This window comes from Salmo salar, chromosome 25 (genome assembly GCF_965601325.2).
Source record: "Salmo salar chromosome 25, fSalSal1, whole genome shotgun sequence".
NCBI lineage: Eukaryota > Metazoa > Chordata > Actinopteri > Salmoniformes > Salmonidae > Salmo > Salmo salar.
Genome location: NC_138315.1, coordinates 39763551 through 39784524, shown reverse-complemented (window position 1 = coordinate 39784524; position 20974 = coordinate 39763551). Strand labels below are relative to the sequence as shown.

General features: G+C 45.2%; 1 protein-coding gene across 5 annotated transcripts in view; it reads left to right on the top strand.

Annotated features, from left to right (window-relative positions):
- Positions 1–19419, top strand: part of LOC106595097 (phospholipid-transporting ATPase IH) — a 115859-nt gene extending 96440 nt beyond the window's left edge. For 2 of the 5 annotated variants that reach the window (XM_082969149.1, XM_082969150.1), the window contains 5 exons: positions 10002–10067; positions 10395–10498; positions 10601–10766; positions 11760–11866; positions 12509–12749. In XM_082969149.1, coding sequence (XP_082825275.1) covers positions 10002–10067; positions 10395–10498; positions 10601–10766; positions 11760–11837 — 414 coding nt within the window. In that variant the 3' untranslated portion in view covers positions 11838–11866; positions 12509–12749. Of the gene's footprint in view, positions 1–10001; positions 10068–10394; positions 10499–10600; positions 10767–11759; positions 11867–12508; positions 12750–13504 lie in introns of those variants that run through there. The other 3 variants (XM_082969146.1, XM_082969147.1, XM_082969148.1) reach the window with 2 other exon arrangements.
- The last annotated feature ends 1555 nt before the right edge of the window (positions 19420–20974 follow it).

Sequence of the window (20974 nt, the reverse complement as noted above, 5' to 3'; positions counted from 1 at the left end):
TCTCTGTCTCTCTCTCTCTCTCTCTGTCTCTCTCTCTGTCTGTCTCTCTGTCTCTCTCCCTCTCTCTGTCTCTCTCCCTCTCTCTGTCTCTCTCTCTCTCTGTCTCTCTCCCTCTCTCTGTCTCTCTCTCTCTGTCTCTCTCTCTCTCTGTCTGTCTCTTTCCCTCTCTCTGTCTCTCTCTCTCTCTCTTTCTGTCTATTATGTGCTTTTTAGTTATGAGTTTAGCTTTGAGTTTTACCGTTTCATCCCGAAACATCAATCCATCCATCCTCACTCCTCCATGCAGTTAAGTACCACATCTAGGGCCTCTCTACCCAGCCCAACACCTGACGACAGCAGCTCCACTCTACTAATACACTAGTCTCTCCCCCACATCCTTATCCTGGTAGTAGACTTAAAATAACCTCTGTGTGTGTCTGTGCGTGTGAGAAATAAGTGCATGCGTGTGTGTGTGTGTGTGCGTGCGCGTGCGTGTGTGTGTGTGTGTGTGTAGTAGTAGTACATACACAATACATTTAGTGAAAAAAGCGGTCTGTGCTGTTTTAATAACATGGATTCATTCTAGCTGCACTGTCTTGGAGGGTGATCTCTCCCCCCAACAACGTTTCTGCTGTGGCCCATAGGTAAAATGTATGCACGTATTACTGTAAGTCTCTTTGGATAAAACGTCTGCTAAGTGGCATATATTATTATTATATTATCTTCACGTTATCTAGTATTTGTAGAGAGATGTATTTCTAGCATTTCAAATCAAAGTTTATTTGTCACGTGCGCTGAATACAACAGGTGTAGACCTTACAGTGAAATGCTTACTTATAGGCTCTAACCAATAGTGCAAAAAAGGTGTTAGGTGAACAATAGGTAGGTAAAGAAATAAAACAACAGTAAAAAGACAGGCTATATACAGTAGCGAAGCTATAAAAGTAGCGAGGCTACATACAGACACCGGTTAGTGGGTGGCGGGACACAATGCAGATAGCCCGGTTAGCCAATGTGCGGGAGCACTGGTTGGCCGGCCCAATTGAGGTAGTATGTACATGAATGTATAGTTAAAGTGACTATGCATATATGATAAACAGAGAGTAGCAGCAGTGTAAAAGAGGGGTGGCGAGACACAATGCAAATAGTCCGGGTAGCCATTTGATTACTTGTTCAGGAGTCTTATGTCTTGGGAGTAAAAACTGTTGAGAAGCCTTTTTGTCCTAGACTTGGCACTCCGGCACCGCTTGCCATGCGGTAGTAGAGAGAACAGTCTATGACTGGGGTGGCTGGGGTCTTTGACAATTTTTAGGGCCTTCCTCTGACACCGCCTGGTGTAGAGATCCTGGATAGGAGGCAGCTTTGCCTCAGTGATGTACTGTGCCATACGCACTACCCTCTATAGTGCCTTGCGGTCAGAGGCCGAGCAATTGCCGTACCAGGCAGGGATGCAACCAGTCAGGTTGCTGTCGATGTTGCAGCTGTAGAACCTTTTGAGGATCTCAGGACCCATGCCAAATCTTTTAGTTTCCTGAGGGGGAATAGGCTTTGTCATGCCCTCTTCACGACTGTCTTGGTGTGTTTGGACCATTCTAGTTTGTTGTTGATGTGGACACCAAAGAAATTGAAGCTCTCAATCTGCTCCACTACAGCCCCGTCGATGAAAATGGAGGCGTGCTCGGTCCTCCTTTTCCTGTAGTCCACAATCATCTCTTTAGTCTTGGTTACGTTGAGGGATAGGTTGTTATTCTGGCACCACCCGGCCAGGTCTCTGACCTCCTCCCTATAGGCTGTCTCGTCGTTGTTGGTGATCAGGCCTACCACTGTTGTGTCGTTAATGATGGTGTTTGAGTCGTGCCTGGCCATGCAGTCGTGGGTAAACAGGGAGTACAGGAGGGGACTGAGCACGCACCCCTGTGGAGTTCCTTGTGTTGAGGATCAACGTGGCGGATGTGTTGCAACCTACCCTCACCACCTGGGGGCGGCCCGTCAGGAAGTCCAGGATCCAGTTGCAGAGGGAGGTGTTTAGTCCCAGGATCCTTAGCTTAGTGATGAGCTTTGAGGGTACTATGGTGTTGAACGCTGAGCTGTAGTCAATGAATAGCATTCTCACATAAGTGTTCCTTTTGTCCAGGTGGGAAAGGGCAGTGTGGAGTGCAATAGAGATTGCATCATCTGTGGATCTGTTTGGGCGGTATGGAAAGTCATTTAGGAGACGCTCTTATCCAGAGCGACTTACAAATTGGTGCATTCACCTTATAATATCCAGTGGAACAACCACTTTACAATAGTGCATCTAAATCTTTTAAGGGGGGGTTAGAAGGATTACTTTATCCTATCCCAGGTATTCCTTGAAGAGGTGGGGTTTCAGGTGTCTCCGGAAGGTGGTGATTGACTCCGCTGTCCTGGCGTCGTGAGGGAGCTTGTTCCACCATTGGGGTGCCAGAGCAGCGAACAGTTTTGACTGGGCTGAGCGGGAACTGTGCTTCCTCAGAGGTAGGGAGGCGAGCAGGCCAGAGGTGGATGAACGGAGTGCCCTTGTTTGGGTGTAGGGCCTGATCAGAGCCTGAAGGTACGGAGGTGCCGTTCCCTTCACAGCTCCGTAGGCAAGCACCATGGTCTTGTAGCGGATGCGAGCTTCGACTGGAAGCCAGTGGAGAGAGCGGAGGAGCGGGGTGACGTGAGAGAACTTGGGAAGGTTGAACACCAGACGGGCTGCGGCGTTCTGGATGAGTTGTAGGGGTTTAATGGCACAGGCAGGGAGCCCAGCCAACAGCGAGTTGCAATAATCCAGACGGGAGATGACAAGTGCCTGGATTAGGACCTGCGCCGCTTCCTGTGTGAGGCAGGGTCGTACTCTGCGAATGTTGTAGAGCATGAACCTACAGGATCGGGTCACCGCCTTGATGTTGGTGGAGAACGACAGGGTGTTGTCCAGGGTCACGCCAAGGCTCTTAGCACTCTGGGAGGAGGACACAAGGGAGTTGTCAACCGTGATGGCGAGATCATGGAACGGGCAGTCCTTCCCCGGGAGGAAGAGCAGCTCCGTCTTGCCGAGGTTCAGCTTGAGGTGGTGATCCGTCATCCACACTGATATGTCTGATATGTGCGATTCGCCACCTGGTTGTCAGAAGGGGGAAAGGAGAAGATTAATTGTGTGTCATCTGCATAGCAATGATATGAGAGACCATGTGAGGATATGACAGAGCCAAGTGACTTGGTGTATAGCGAGAATAGGAGTGGGCCAAGAACAGAGCCCTGGGGGACACCAGTGGTGAGAGCACGTGGTGCGGAGACAGATTCTCACCACGCCACCTGGTAGGAGCGACCTGTCAGGTAGGACGCAATCCAAGCGTGGGCGGCGCCGGAGATGCCCAGCTCGGAGAGGGTGGAGAGGAGGATCTGATGGTTCACGGTATCAAAGGCAGCAGATAGGTCTAGAAGGATGAGAGCAGAGGAGAGAGAGTTAGCTTTAGCAGTGCGGAGAGCCTCCGTGACACAGAGAAGAGCAGTCTCAGTTGAATGCCCAGTCTTGAAACCTGACTGATTAGGATCAAGAAGGTCATTCTTAGAGAGATAGCAAGAGAGCTGGCCAAGGACGGCACGTTCAAGAGTTTTGGAGAGAAAGGAAAGAAGGGATACTGGTCTGTAGTTGTTGACATCGGAGGGATCGAGTGTAGGTTTTTTCAGAAGGGGTGCAACTCTCGCTCTCTTGAAGACGGAAGGGACGTAGCCAGCGGTCAAGGATGAGTTGATGAGCGAGGTGAGGTAGGGGAGAAGGTCTCCGGAAATGGTCTGGAGAAGAGAGGAGGGGATAGGGTCAAGTGGGCAGGTTGTTGGGCGGCCGGCCGTCACAAGACGCGAGATTTCATCTGGAGAGAGAGGGGAGAAAGAGGTCAAAGCACAGGGTAGGGCAGTGTGAGCAGGACCAGCAGTGTCGTTTGACTTAGCAAACGAGGATCGGATGTCGTCAACCTTCTTTTCAAAATGGTTGACGAAGTCATCCGCAGAGAGGGAGGGGGGGGGGGGAGGGGGAGGAGGATTCAGGAGGGAGGAGAAGGTAGCAAAGAGCTTCCTAGGGTTAGAGGCAGATGCTTGGAGTTTAGAGTGGTAGAAAGTGGCTTTAGCAGCAGAGACAGAAGAGGAAAATGTAGAGAGGAGGGAGTGAAAGGATGCCAGGTCCGCAGGGAGGCGAGTTTTCCTCCATTTCCGCTCGGCTGCCCGGAGCCCTGTTCTGTGAGCTCGCAGTGAGTCGTCGAGCCACGGAGCAGGAGGGGAGGACCGAGCCGGCCTGGAGGATAGGGGACAGAGGAAATCAAAGGATGCAGAGAGGGAGGAGAGGAGGGTTGAGGAGGCAGAATCAGGAGATAGGTTGGAGAAGGTTTGAGCAGAGGGAAGAGATGATAGGATGGAAGAGGAGAGAGTAGCGGGAGAGAGAGAGCGAAGGTTGGGACGGCGCAATACCATCCGAGTAGGGGCAGAGTGAGAAGTGTTGGATGAGAGCGAGAGGGAAAAGGATACAAGGTAGTGGTCGGAGACTTGGAGGGGAGTTGCAATGAGATTAGTGGAAGAACAGCATCTAGTAAAGATGAGGTCAAGCGTATTGCCTGCCTTGTGAGTAGGGGGGGAAGGTGAGAGGGTGAGGTCGAAAGAGGAGAGGAGTGGAAAGAAGGAGGCAGAGAGGAATGAGTCGAAGGTAGACGTGGGGAGGTTAAAGTCACCCAGAACTGTGAGAGGTGAGCCATCCTCAGGAAAGGAACTTATCAAGGCGTCAAGCTCGAAATTGGAGTGGGTCTAGGGTTTCTAGGATAATGGTGTTGATGTGAGCCATGACCAACCTTTCAAAGCACTTCATGGCTACAGACATGAGTGCTACGGGTCTGTAGTCATTTAGGCAGGTTGCCTTTGTGTTCTTGGGCACAGGGACTATGGTGGTCTGCTTGAAACATGTTGGTATTACAGACTTAATCAAGGACATGTTGAAAATGTCAGTGAAGACACCTGCCAGTTGGTCAGCATATGTCCGGAATACACGTCCTGGTAATCCGTCTGGCCCCACAGCCTTGTGTATGTTGACCTGTTTAAAGGTCTTACTCACATCGGCTATGGAGAGCGTGATCACACAGTCGTCCGGAACAGCTGATGCTCTCATGCATGCCCCAGTGTTGCTTGCCTCAAAGCGGGCATAGACGTGATTTAGCTCGTCTGGTAGGCTCGTGTCACTGGGCAGCTCGCGGCTGTGCTTCTCTTTGCAGTCTGTAATAGTTTGCAAGCCCTGCCACATAAGACGAGCGTCGGAGCCGGTGTAGTGCGATTCAACCTTAGTCCTGTATTGACACTTTGTCTGTATGATGGTTCGTCGCAGGGCATAGCAGGATTTCTTGTAAGCTTCCGGGTTAGAGTCCCGCACCTTGAAGCGGCAGCTCTACCCTTTAGCTCAGTGCGAATGTTGCCTGTAATCCATGGCTTCTGGTTGGGGTATGTATGTACAGTCACTGTGGGGACGACGTCCTCGATGCACTTATTGATGAAGCCAGTGACTGATGTGGTGTACTCCTCAATGCCATCGGAAGAATCCCGGAACATATTCCAGTCTGTGATAGCAAAACAGTCCTGTAGCTTAGCATCTGCTTCATCTGACCACTTTTTTATAGACCGAGTCACTGGTGCTTCCTGCTTTAATTTTTGCTTGTAAGCAGGAATCAGGAGGATAGTGTTGTGGTTGGATTTACCAAATGGAGGGTGAGGGAGAGCTTTGTACGTGTCTCTGTGTGTGGAGTACAGGTGATCTATATTTTTTTCCCTCTGGTTGCACATTTAACATGTTGATAGAAATTTTATAGAACTGATTTAAGTTTCCCTGCATTAAAGTCTCCGGCCACTAGGAGTGCCGCCTCTGGGTGAGCGGTTTCCTGTTTGCTTATTTCCTTATACAGCTGACTGAGTGCAGTCTTAGTGCCAGCATCTGTCTGAAAAGTATAGCTGAAAACTCTCTAGGCATTTGTATAGAGAGATGTATTTCTTGTATAGAGAGATGTATTTCTAGTGTAGAGAGAGATGTATTTCTAGTGTAGAGAGAGATGTATTTCTAGTGTAGAGAGAGATGTATTCCTAGTGTAGAGAGATGTATTTCTAGTGTGGAGAGATGTATTTCTAGTGTACATGTGTTGATTAGGCCAGGGTGTGAATTGAGAGATGGCTGATGTTGGAGAAGGAGGGGTAGTCAGAGATGAGAACATGGAGGTTCCAACAGCCTTCCACTATCCTCCTTCTCCCCCCCCCCCCGCTCTCCATCTCTCACTCTACTTCTCCCTCCATCTCTCTTCCTGTCACTCTACCTCTCCCTCCATCTCTCTTCCTGTCACTCTACCTCTCCCTCCATCTCTCTTCCTGTCACTCTACCTCTCCCTCCATCTCTCTTCCTGTCACTCTACTTCTCCCTCCATCTCTCTTCCTGTGACTCTACCTCTCCCTCCATCTCTCTTCCTCTGTCACTCTACCTCTCCCTCCATCTCTCTTCCTGTCACTCTACTTCTCCCTCATTCTCTCTTCCTCTGTCACTCTACTTCTCCCTCCATCTCTCTTCCTCTGTCACTCTACTTCTCCCTCCATCTCGCTTCCTCTGTCACTCTACTTCTCCCTCCATCTCTCTTCCTCTGTCACTCTACTTCTCCCTCCATCTCTCTTCCTCTGTCACTCTACCTCTCCCTCCATCTCTCTTCCTCTGTCACTCTACCTCTCCCTCCATCTCTCTTCCTCTGTCACTCTACCTCTCCCTCCATCTCTCTTCCTCTGTCACTCTACCTCTCCCTCCATCTCTCTTCCTCTGTCACTCTACCTCTCCCTCCATCTCTCTTCCTCTGTCACTCTACCTCTCCCTCCATCTCTCTTCCTGTCACTCTACCTCTCCCTCCATCTCTCTTACTGTCACTCTACTTCTCCCTCCATCTCTCTTCCTGTCACTCTACCTCTCCCTCCATCTCTCTTCCTGTCACTCTACCTCTCCCTCCATCTCTCTTCCTGTCACTCTACCTCTCCCTCCATCTCTCTTCCTGTCACTCTACTTCTCCCTCCATCTCTCTTCCTGTCACTCTACCTCTCCCTCCATCTCTCTTCCTCTGTCACTCTACCTCTCCCTCCATCTCTCTTCCTCTGTCACTCTACCTCTCCCTCCATCTCTCTTCCTCTGTCACTCTACCTCTCCCTCCATCTCTCTTCCTGTCACTCTACCTCTCCCTCCATCTCTCTTCCTCTGTCACTCTACCTCTCCCTCCATCTCTCTTCCTGTCACTCTACCTCTCCCTCCATCTCTCTTACTGTCACTCTACTTCTCCCTCCATCTCTCTTCCTCTGTCACTCTACCTCTCCCTCCATCTCTCTTCCTCTGTCACTCTACCTCTCCCTCCATCTCTCTTCCTCTGTCACTCTACCTCTCCCTCCATCTCTCTTCCTGTCACTCTACTTCTCCCTCCATCTCTCTTACTGTCACTCTACCTCTCCCTCCATCTCTCTTCCTGTCACTCTACCTCTCCCTCCATCTCTCTTACTGTCACTCTACTTCTCCCTCCATCTCTCTTCCTCTGTCACTCTACCTCTCCCTCCATCTCTCTTCCTGTCACTCTACCTCTCCCTCCATCTCTCTTCCTGTCACTCTACCTCTCCCTCATCTATCTCTTACGCTCCCTCTCTTTATCTATAACCCTACCTCTCCCTTCATATTTCTCTCTTGTTTGCCATCTCTCTCCCTGTCTCTTTCTCCTCGTCCATCTGTTCCTTCATTATGGCAGTTTTTTGTCATCTGTGAGTAGAGAACACATCCAAAAAGAGCACGAGATCCATCTTTGCATCAGAGAGAGAGAAAGAGCGGGAGATGGCTAAGGGAAATATGCAGAGTAGATTTTCTCAATTTTTTACTCTATATTTATGTATATATTTATATATTTGGCATCCTGCTTTTGCTCTCAAGTTTCAAGGTTATTTACCATAATTAGCTTAATATGAGACTTACATGAATGGGATGCCATACAACAGTAAAAGACAAGGTGAAATACAGGTGAAATGGACGTAGCTTGTTGCAGCATCAAACACAATAGGGTTTAGGATTGTAATCAGTGATGTAGTGGTAAAGAATATATGGATAAATGCTGATCGCCGTTCATGGTAAGTAAAGTAATGTTACCTATTCTTAAATGCATTTAGCCACAAAAGGTGGGTAAACGCTCGCGCAAAATAAAAAAGGTGTGTAAACGCTCGCGCAAAATAAAAAAGTTGGTTAAACGCTCGCGCAAAATAAAAAAGTTGGGTAAACGCTCACCAAAATAAAAAAGATGGGTAAACGCTCGCGCAAAATATAAAAGGTATGTGAACTGCATTTACGTGCGTTTAGCATCAAACTACAACACAGGTTTAAATGAAGTAATTACAGTTAGTGCTCTGTGCTCATATCGGTGTGAATAGTTTCAACTGATATTTATACAAGTCAATGGTTTCAACAGATGATCAGTGATGGTGTTGACCCCTTGACCTGTTATGTTACAGCCTTAATCTAACACGGATTACATTACCCCTACACACAATACCCCACAATGACAAAGCAAAACTTTTTATTTTTTTCATTTTTAGCAAATGTATTCAAATAAAAAAACGGAAATATGACATTTACATAACTATTCAGACCTTTTACTCAGTATTTGTTGAAACACCCTTTGCAGTGATTACAGCCTCAAGTGTTCTTGGGTATGATGCTACAAGCTTGGCACATTTCGGGAGTTTCTCCCATTCTTCTCTGCAGATCCTATCAAGCTCTGTCAGGTTGGATGGGGAGCGTCGCTGCACAGCTACTTTCAGGTCTCTCCAGAGATGTTCGATCGTGTTCAAGTCCGGGCTCTGGCTGGGCCACTCAAGGACATCCAGAATAGTCCCGCAGCCACTCCTGCATTGTCTTGGCTGTGTGCTTAGGGTCGTTGTCCTGTTGGAAGGTGAACCTTCGCCCGAGTCTGAGGTCCTGAGAGCTCTGGAGCAGGTTTTCATCAAGGATCTCTCTGTACTTTGCGCCATTCATCTTTCCCTCAATCCTCCCATTCCCTGACGCTGAAAAACATCCCCACAGCATGATGCTGCCACCACCATGCTTCACCATATGGATGGTGCCAGGTTTCCTCCAGACGCAACGCTTGGCATTCAGGCCAAAGAGTTCAATCTTGGATTCATCAGACCAGAGAATCTTGTTTATCATGGGCTGAGAGTCCTTTAGGCGCCTTTTGGCAAACTCCAAGTAGGCTGTCATGTGCCTTTTACTGAGTAGTGGCTTCCGTCTGGCCACTACCAAAAAGGCCTGATTGATGGATTGCTGCAGAGATAGTTGTCCTTCTGGAAGGTTCTCCCATCTCCACAGAGGAACTCTTGAGCTCTGTGATCATCGGTTTCATTGTCACCTCCCTGACCAAGGCCCTTCTCCCCCATTGCCTAGTTTTCCACTGTGTTCTTGGGGACCTTCAATGCTGCAGAAATGTTTTGGTACCCTTCCACAGATCTGTGCCTCGACACAATCCTGTCTCGGAGCTCTACGGACAATTCCTTCGACCTCATGGCTTGGTTTTTGCTCTGACATGCACTGACAAATGTGGGACCTTACATAGACAGGTGTGTGCCTTTCCAAATCATGTCCAATCAATTGAATTTACCACAGGTGGACTCCAATCAAGTTGTAGAAACATCTCAAGGATGATCAATGGGAACAGGATGCACCTGAGCTCAATTTCGAGTCTCATAGCAAGGGGCTGAATTTAGTTTTTCAGTTTTTAATTTTGGAAACAGTTCTATAAACCTGTTTTTGCTCTGTCATGGGGTATTGTGAGGGGGAAAATGTATACAATCCATTTTAGAATGAGGCTGTAACATAACAAAATGTGGAAAAAGTCAAGGGGTCTGAATACTTTCCGAATGCGTTGTATAAAGGATGGATGAAATGTGTGCCTGATGAGATGTGGCTGACTTCCTGCTCGCTCTCTGTTCTTCTCTAGATGTTTGGGAACTGGACTTTCGGGACTCTTGTCTTTACTGTGCTGGTGTTCACGGTCACGCTCAAGGTGAGTGTGTGTGTGTGTTTACACTGTGTGAAGGAGTAAGAGACTGAGTGAATCTGATAATAGTGGATTGAATAATCTCTTTGCATGTGTATGTCTGTGAGATAATTGATCAATCGTTAGAGCTGTAACCCCTGGAGGAGTAACTATGGACTGATTGATAACGTGTGTGTGTGTGTGTGTGTGTGTGTGTGTGTGTGTGTGTGTGTGTGTGTGTGTGTGTGTGTGTGTGTGTGTGTGTGTGTGTGTGTGTGTGTGTGTGTGTGTGTGTGTGTGTGTGTGTGTGTGTGTGTGTGTGTGTGTGTGTGTGAGTGTGTGTGTGTCTTGCAGCTTGCCTTGGACACACACCACTGGACCTGGATCAACCATTTTGTCATCTGGGGCTCCCTGCTTTTCTATGTCATCTTCTCTCTGCTCTGGGGAGGCATCATCTGGTAGGCCTCTCATTCTTACAACTGACTGGTTCTTACTCTGTACATTATTCATTTCCCTTAAACATAGATATAGAATAACTAGATCCTCTGCTCTCCCTCCAGGCCTTTCCTGAACTACCAGAGGATGTACTATGTGTTCATGCAGATGTTGTCCAGCGGTCCGGCTTGGCTCAGCATCATCCTGCTCATTATGGTCAGCCTGCTGCCTGATGTGGTCAAGAAGGTCCTCTGCAGAACACTGTGGCCCACCGCCACCCATCTTGCACAGGTAGGACCACAACTTGACCACAGCTCAGGAAATACAACTGCACCAGTTAATTGAAGAGCTATTTGGTAGCAGCCCTCAATATGTACAGTAGACCTGCATGTATAATCACATCAAAAATACCTTCTCTACTGACCAAAAGTATGCAGGTATAGCTGCCTCTCACATGCCAGACGACTCAGTACTAAAACTCCTAAAGCACGTGTCAATCTCAAGGCCGGATCTGGCCTGCGAGCCCATTCAATCCAGCCCGCGGGTGGTTTGAGTCATTTTATCAACATTGAAATTACTAAAACCGAATCAAATTTTGACACAGAGGAAATATAATCCAATTTAAATGCGGCCCTCCAGTCTGGGGAAGACTAAATGCGGCCCTCCAGTCTGGTGAAGACTAAATGCGGCCCTCCAGTCTGGTGAAGACTAAATGCGGCCCTCCAGTCTGGTGAAGACTAAATGCGGCCCTCCAGTCTGGTGAAGACTAAATGCGGCCCGCAGGGAAATTTAGTTTGACACCCATGTCCTAAAAGATTGACCCTGTGTTAACCCACACTTTAAAAACTCCCTTCCCCTCTTTTCATCTGATATTACTACTTCCTGTCACTGCTTAGCTGAACTTCCTGCTTCCTGTGATTCAAGTGCTGAATTCCAAATAGACCCTTAGCCAGCCCCTTAGCAGTCCTGTAGATCTGACCCCGTTGCATAGGTGTGAGCAAAATGGTGAAGATTACACCCAGCCTATCAGAAGGCAAGATGAAGCATATCATATTGCTTATACCTATCCGATGCTTTTTAGATGTACATTTGGGAAACGGATCTGTAGCTAAATCTAACGGATTTCTTTCCTCTTCCCATCTCTCTCTGCTCTGCTTCCTAATTGAACCCACCACCGTCCCCCTTTCCCTTTCTATCTCTCTCCTCTCTCCACCGCTCCCTCTGTCTCCCTCCTCCAATCCTCCACTCCTCTTCCTCTGACCCCGTTACCTGGGGCAACGACAGTCCAATCGCCCGTGCCTTACCGTGGAGCCGTCCACCATCTTTGTGCTCTCTCAGTCTGACAGCAGATTGAGTTTCTGATTGGCCGAGAGACGGCAGAGGAGGATGAGGTGACTTTTTAAACACTTTATGTGCACGGTGGCATGTGCCAATGTCAAAATGACATCAGTGGTCCACCTTCATTCACTTAAATCAGTGTTTCAACATTAACTCCCAACTTTCAAACATCAATCACAGTCACTGTAGTGTTCCCATCCAGGGCTCTCACCATCCAGGGCTCTCACCATGCAGGGCTTCCATTTCAAACAATTCAACTCAATTACCAGACAATACTATCATTCATACTGCTATATATGCTACTGCTGACCATGCTACAGCTGATAACAGGTTGTACTAATTTTGAGCCTTCTGTTAGCATCCTGCTAGCCTAACAATCTCACCCAGTACCATATTCAGCATCTCTTCTCTTCATGTTCCTCTATGGATGCTGTTCAAATGTATCTACTGTATATTGATGTATAAAATGTACATGAATGTGTTATTCCATCCAAATGCTAACTTGCTAGCATGTGTATGTATGTTATGTTTTCTACACTGGAGTAATCCTCAGCAGGCAGCAGGACACGGGAAGTTGAAGGGCTATCATTACATGTCACATACAGTTTGTTACAGTGCAATGCTTCACCGCATGGCTTCTGTTTAGAACCTCCTCCTGGTTCCTGACCCCTGCTCACCCTACTGTTTGCCCACAGAGGGTGAAGGCTGATGGTGTGTGTGAGGGGAGTGTGTCCTCTGCCCCGGACGCCAGTCCTGTTGATGGAGGTGGAGGCAGTGAGAGAGACATGCTTTGCCCTGCTAGGACCTGTGAGAGGGACAGAGGAGGTGGAGGGGTGCAAGCTACCAGGACCTATGACTCCATGATGTCACACAACCCGAACTACCTGCTCAGCCAGCCCCTAGACTCTTCCCCATCAGAGAACTAGGGTTGCTACGGTAACTGAACGCCAATGGCCACAGAATATGGCAAGAGTGGCAATGCTGCTAAAATGTCTGCCTGTCGCCCTGTGGTTCTGGAGGGGTGCTGGTAGTGGGGGGCATTTTATTTACTGCTAGGGGGTCTTCACCGATGCCAGGTGGTCTACTGTGCTGAGAGGCTTGCTCACTTGGGACGAATCACAATTGTGGAATGCAACGCATGGGGCTGTCTGGGTGGTTTTATTATCATGATTATCTTCAGGTGGTTTGTCTGGGGGTCAGGGTGACTTGCTTGGGTTGGTACTCTATTGTAAACTCTCTTGGGATGCAACAGAGGCATTTTCTGGCTTTCCTTCTGTCCTGCTGAGAGCTGCTGTAAGGTGGATGAGCTCAATGTCTTATTATTGGATCCCTCTCATACTGTCCATTCCAACACGGGGGTCAGAGAAAAAGATATCACTGCAATTTTGTACAAATAAATACATTTGGTATCTTAAACATGGAAATAAAGTTTAAGACACAGGGGAAACAATGGCATTGATTATTATTCTGTACACTGAATTGAATAAAACATCAGGCAGCATTAGTGGCCATTTGGATGAGGAACACTGACCTCTGGTGTTAGAAGATGATACAGCATGTGTGTGAATGTTTCATTTTCATTGCATGCTGATCATCTGAATGTGAGTTCAACCTGAAACAGACTAGGGTATTTTCAGTGATCTAAACATTCCCTCTCTTCTTCTCCGTTCTCTCCTTCCCTCTTTCTCCAGGACGTTGACAAGCTGTTGCAGGGCAGTGTAGCAGAGTTGACCCCCGTGTCCTCTCGCCCTTCTGGCCCTTCCTCCAAACGGAAGAGCACTGATTCCTCCCACCTCTACATCAGGGTTCTGAAGCCCCTCCCACTCCGCAGGTCTGAGTCCTTCCCCCACAAACTACTATTGGCCCACTGGACTGATGGGGGCGGGGCAGACCGCCGGCACCCTCAACACCTACATGCTCCGCCTCTCAGGGGCCGGCTTTGCCTACTACGCAACGGGGCCAGAGACCTTTGTGTGACACACACACACACTCACACACACACACAAACTAATGTGTGAACACACACTCTCACACACACACACACACACACACACACTCACACACACACACAGACTAATGTGTGAACACACACTCTCACACACACACACAGACTAATGTGTGAACACACACTCACACACACACACAGACTAATGTGTGACCACACACTCACACACACACACAGACTAATGTGTGACCACACACTCACACACACACACAGACTAATGTGTGACCACACACACACACAGACTAATGTGTGAACACACACACACACACACACACACACACACACAGACTAATGTGTGAACACACACACACACACACACAGACTAATGTGTGAACACACACAAAATGATGTGCTCACAAAACGATGTGCACACACACAGAGACTAATGTGATCTAAACCTACAGCTTACCATGGATTTGTATTCCACTCATAAAAATGCAAACACACACACACACACATATGCAAAATAAATCACACATACTGAAAAACGTGAAACATCTTCACACAATTCACCGTGTGTATTGTCAGCCATTTAGATACACCCCTCCCCCAAACTGCCTCCTACTGGTCCTGTCCGTTCCATTTCAGTCTGGTCCTGATCCCAGTCCAGTCCACACCTCTACTCTGTTCTGCTACTCTATTCTACATGTCAGTGGTGTTAAACACTGAACACAAGGAGGTGTTGTGTATTTGAATGTGCGTCCCTTCTACACTAAGGAATTGTGTATGAAACGGACCGGCCTTTTCTGATCCATTTCATTTACTGTCTCTGTCTTCTTTTTTTCTTCTTTTTCTTTGTCTCTCAAATGTACTCCTTTTGTTGAAATAACGGAAGTGGCTTCGCCACGTTGTTCTGGGGAGAAAGACATCTGTTATTCACTGCACGTGTGTGTGTGTGTGTGTGTGTGTGTGTGTGTGTGTGTGTGTGTGTGTGTGTGTGTGTGTGTGTGTGTGTGTGTGTGTGTGTGTGTGTGTGTGTGTGTGTGTGTGTGTGTGTGTGTGTGTGTGTGTGTGTGTGTGCGTGTGTATATACAGTTGAAGTTGGAAGTTTACATACACTTAGCTTGGAGTCATTAAAACTCATTTTTCAACCACTACAGAAATTTCTTGTTAACTAACTATAGTTTTGGCAAGTTGGTTAGGACATCTACTTTGTGCATGACACAAGTCATTTTTCCAACAATTGTTTACAGACAGATTATTTCACTTATAATTCACTGTATCACAATTCCAGTGGGTCAGAAGTTTACATACACTAAGTTGACTGTGCCTTTAAACAGCTTGGAAAATTCCAGAAAATGATGTCATGGCTTTAGAAGCTAATAGGCTAATTTACATAATTTGAGTCAGTTGTAGGTGTGCCTGTGGATGTATTTCAAGGCCTACCTTCAAACTCAGTGCCTCTTTGCTTGACATTATGGGAAAATCAAAAGAAATCAGCCAAGACCTCAGAAAAAAAATTATAGACCTCCACAAGTCTGGCTCATCCTTGGGAGCAATTTCCAAACGCCTGAAGGTACCACGTTCATCTGTACAAACAATAGTATGCAAGTATAAACACCATGGGACCACGCAGCCGTCATACCGCTCAGGAAGGAGATGCCTTCTGTCTCCTAGAGATGAACGTACTTTGGTGTGAAAAGTGCAAATCAATCCCCGAACAACAGCAAAGGACCTTGTGAAGATGCTGGAGGAAACAGGTACAAAAGTATCATATCCACAGAAAAACGAGTCCTATACTGACATAACCTGAAGGGACGCTCAGCAAGGAAGAAGCCACTGCTCCAAAACCGCCATAGAAAAGTCAGACTACAGTTTGCAACTGCACATGTGGACAAAGATTGTACTATTTGGAGAAATGTCCTCTGGTCTGATGAAACAAAAATAGAACTGTTTGTCCATAATGACCATCATTATGTTTGGAGGATAAAGGGGAAGGCTTGCAAGCCGAAGAACACCATCCCAACCGTGAAGCATGGAGGTGGCAGGATCATGTTGTGGGGGTGCTTTGCTGCAGGAGGGACTGGTGCACTTCACAAAATAGATGGCATCATGAGAACCAAAATTAGGTGGATATATTGAAGCAACATCTCAAGACATCAGTCAGGAAGTTAAAGCTTGGTCGCAAATGGGTCTTCCAAATGGACAATGACCCCAAGCAGGGGTGGAAATCCCGGGGGGGGACGGGGGACACACGACCCCCCCATCCTGGGAAAAATATGATTTGTCCCCCCCAATATATCACTGAAACATAACTATGTAATTTAAATAATATTAATAATACGCAATGAAAGCAATTGTGCTGATTATAGACACTTAATAGCGCGTTTTTAAGTTTCAAAAGATTGCAACCCCCCCACCCTTTGCCTCACAATGGTTTGATCCACTGCCAGTTCCTTAGTTGGCAAGGTAACAGAGAGGTCGTATCTACTGTCTGAAAGGCACTCAATGAACGTAACTGACGTGAGGTTAATCCAGTCAATCGCTCACACACACTAGCTGAATATGCAGAGCTAGCGCGCAAATATTAACTATTAAGCTAGCTAGTACCTATTCCATTTATGTGGCGTCGTCAAAGATGAAATCAGCATGCAGATGATGTAAGTTAGTGCTTCAAAGTCCCTGTGATAAGGTTAGCGATAAACTGAAATCCAAACTGAACAGAACTACACTCTCTTCTACCATTGTCTTAAATATATTTAATGGTCTCATTGCAAAAGCTAAATTGTCGCAAGTGAACTTTTATTTATTTATTTTATTTCACCTTTATTTAACCCGGTAGCAAAGATTATAGCAAACACCACTGAAACTGAATTGGTGCTCGCTAGCTTTGCAAATTCAGCTATTGTTGGAAGCTAGCCAATATGAAACAAACTATTAAAATTACAAAAGGTTGCAGCATATGTTGTGTAAATGGTGAACTCATACAGCTGTCAACTCTTGTCATTTTAATCCGTTTCACATTTGCTAGCTACCTTTTAGATCGAAGCCCAAATAGAATGATTGAAGATGATAGAAGCCCATCTCCTACTGTAAATAACCTACACACTGTGTGTGTAGCCAGCCAGCCAGGTAGAAAAATGGCAGAAAAATAAAAGACGGACATCAGAGTATTTTTCAATACACCAAAACGCATAGTAAGAACCCTAGTAGCCTAATATCTCAAAGACTAGTTGATAAAATGTTCATAAGAAAGAAATGAAATTCTAATGGAAATGTTTCACAATGATGTCATTAGGCAGAGCAGGCAACAGATGGCACACAGACAGCAGAGTTGGGGACAGATATGCAGGGACAGACTGGCAGAGACAGGGAGTCTCAGGTAAGTTTGTTGAGTCTTTGTTTGGCAACATTATGAAAGGTTCTCCATTTTTTTGACTTGTAAAATAGGAACATAATTGGAAAATGCCATGGATATCCCTACTCTCAACTTAAACTGGTGACTGAACTAAGATTTGTTAAAGGCAATGGTATTGCTGTTGTGATTAGTTGTGTAGTTTTGGGTACCGGTAGTTAGGAGTACGGCAAACACCTTATTTCTTTGGTTCCTCAATATACATTTACCATATTACAATGTAGGCTATGTGTTACAGCACTACTTTTCGTGTCCCCCTCAGGAATTGCTCTTGAGAACATTTCATGTAATTGTCCTCTCCAAAGTTGATATCAGATTTTCGCCCCTGACCCCAAGCATACTTCAAAAGTTGTGGCAAAATGGCTTAAGGACAACAAAGTCAAGGTATTGGAGTGGCCATCACAAAGCCCTGACCTCAATCCTATAGAACATTTGTGAGCAGAACTGAAAAAGCATGTGCGCGCAAGGAGCCCTACAAACCTGACTCAGTTACACCAGCTCTGTCAGGAGGAATGGGCCAAAATTCACCCAACTTATTGTGGGAAGCTTGTGGAAGGCTACCCGAAATGTTTGACCCAAGTTAAACAATTTTAAGGCAATGCATCCAAATTCTAATTGAGTGTATGTAAACTTCTGACCCACTGGGAATGTGATGAATGAAATAAAAGCTGAAATAAATCATTCTCTCTACTATTCACATTCTTAAAATAAAGTGGTGATCCTAACTGACCTAAAACAGGGAATTTTTACTAGGATTAAATGTCAGGAATTGTGAAAAACTGAGTTTAAATGTATTTGGCTAAGGTGTATGTAAACTTCCCACTTCAACTCTATATACAATGTGGCCATACACTGTAACAGCACTCTGTTTGGGTCAGGCCTATGGGTCAGACCGATATCTCTGCCCTGTACACAGACTGATAGGGTTCTTTCATGGATGTTTTAATGGATCATTATTCAGTGTTGCTTGCATTATGCTATGTTGTCTAAAGACTGTGTGTGTTCTGTTATGCAAAGGTTCTTGTCCGTACTCTAGAATGATATATCTTTATCGCACCAGGTTATGGCTTTTCGTATCTGTTCGATTATGAACTGAGGTATTTTATGTGGTATATATTATGAATGCAGGTTGTTTACCACGTATGGATGTAACTTCAACTAATGGAGATATGTATTTTTGGGGGGCAGTGTTAGGGGTTTGGGAAATACATTTTAAAAAATGAATGCAAAGACTTGAATCAAACAGCGCAGTCACAATCAAATCTATCTTTCTAGAATGTCATATAAATAATATGATTGGTTCGCCACATGCTCTATGTAAATGATTGTAGATGGTGTTGAATTCATCTATTTTCCACATTTCTAACATGTAAAAGTCTGAGGTGAAACATCTGCCTTTGTCCAAAGCTCATCTGTGGTGATAGTGACATCTGTGGTGTTAGTGAGAGACTCTGAAAGTCATTGGATTCATAAGCATATTTGTATGTTCATTGGTCTGCTGAGTGCTGACACGTACAACAAATATCTCTATACAGTAGAAATTGTGTCTCATGTTGTCTTTGCACCAGGGCACAACTCTGCCCTTTTGGGGATTTTTTTAAAAAGTTCAGTGTTCAGGGTTTATGTTTGTTTATGACTAGATCCATTTGGTTGAGCTTACTGACATGTATTCTAAGGGGTTATCATGAATGTCATATATCAGACCAATGGAGGCTGCTGAGGGGAGGATGGCTCATGGTAATGGCTGGAATTGAGTGAAAGGAATGGTACCAAACATATGGGAAAAAAAAGTGCTTGATACTATTCCATTTACTCCGTTCTGGACATTATTATGAGCTGTCCTCCCCTCACCAGCCTCCACTGTATCAGACCCACTGTAAAGAGGACTTCATGATGATTTGACACAGTAACACAAACAGTGAAAACTCTCCCCATAAGCAACAGTCTGAATTTGTCCCAGCTACACTGTTAGACCAGCCTTTTGTAATGACAAAAACATCAGACAATGAATGCATGACTTCCAACGGATATGACATAGACTGCATTTACACAGCCAGCCCAATTCTGATCATTTTTCCACAAATTGGTCTTTTGACCAATCACATCAGATATTTTTCTTTTGCTAGTGTTTTATCCAGGGGAGAAGCTTTTATTTCAACTCTATGTATTTATAATTTTGCTTTTGGTTTTTGTAACAATCCAAATGAAAAGGTATTTCCACAGAATAAACACTCTGAAGACTTTTAGATGATAGTGACTCCCACTTTCTGCTACTGTAAGTGACCTGACTTTCATGAGTAGGCTAGTCACCCACAGAGATTATATTTCTATGTAGTCACCCACAGAGATTATATTTCTATGTAGTCACCCACAGAGATTAGAATTCTATGTAGTCACCCACAGAGATTATATTTCTATGTCGTCACCCACAGAGATTATATTTCTATGTGGTCACCCACAGAGATTATATTTCTATGTAGTCACCCACAGAGATTATATTTCTATGTAGTCACGCACAGAGATTAGAATTCTATGTAGTCACGCACAGAGATTATATTTCTATGTAGTCACGCACAGAGATTATATTTCTATGTAGTCACCCACAGAGATTATATTTCTATGTAGTCACCCACAGAGATTAGAATTCTATGTAGTCACCCACAGAGATTATATTTCTATGTGGTCACCCACAGAGATTATATTTCTATGTAGTCACCCACAGAGATTATATTTCTATGTAGTCACGCACAGAGATTAGAATTCTATGTAGTCACCCACAGAGATTATATTTCTATGTAGTCACCCACAGAGATTATATTTCTATGTAGTCACGCACAGAGATTAGAATTCTATGTAGTCACGCACAGAGATTATATTTCTATGTAGTCACCTACAGAGATTATATTTCTATGTAGTCACCTACAGAGATTATATTTCTATGTGGTCACCCACAGAGATTATATTTCTATGTGGTCACCCACAGAGATTATAATTCTATGTAGTCACGCACAGAGATTATTTTTCTATGTAGTCACCCACAGAGATTATATTTCTATGTAGTCATTCACAGAGATTATATTTCTATGTAGTCACCCACAGAGATTATATTTCTATGTAGTCACGCACAGAGATTATATTTCTATGTAGTCACGCACAGAGATTATATTTCTATGTAGTCACCTACAGAGATTATATTTCTATGTAGTCACGCACAGAGATGATATTTCTATGTAGACACCCACAGAGATTATATTTCTATGTAGTCACGCACAGAGATTATATTTCTATGTAGTCACCCACAGAGATTATATTTCTATGTAGTCACACAGAAAGATTATATTTCTATGTAGTCACCCACAGAGATTATAATTCTACGTAGTTATAATTCTACTGTTAGCTAGCTCCCTGCAGTCTCCCCCTCACCTACAGAGATTATATTTCTATGTAGTCACGCACAAAGATTATATTTCTATGTAGTCACCTACAGAGATTATATTTCTATGTAGTCACCCACAGAGATTATATTTCTATGTAGTCACCCACAGAGATTATATTTCTATGTAGTCACCCACAGAGATTATATTTCTATGTAGTCACGCACAGAGATTATATTTCTATGTCGTCACCCACAGAGATTATATTTCTATGTAGTCACCTACAGAGATTATATTTCTATGTAGTCACCCACAGAGATTATATTTCTATGTAGTCACCCACAGAGATTATATTTCTATGTAGTCACCTACAGAGAATATATTTCTATGTGGTCACCCACAGAGATTATATTTCTATGTGGTCACC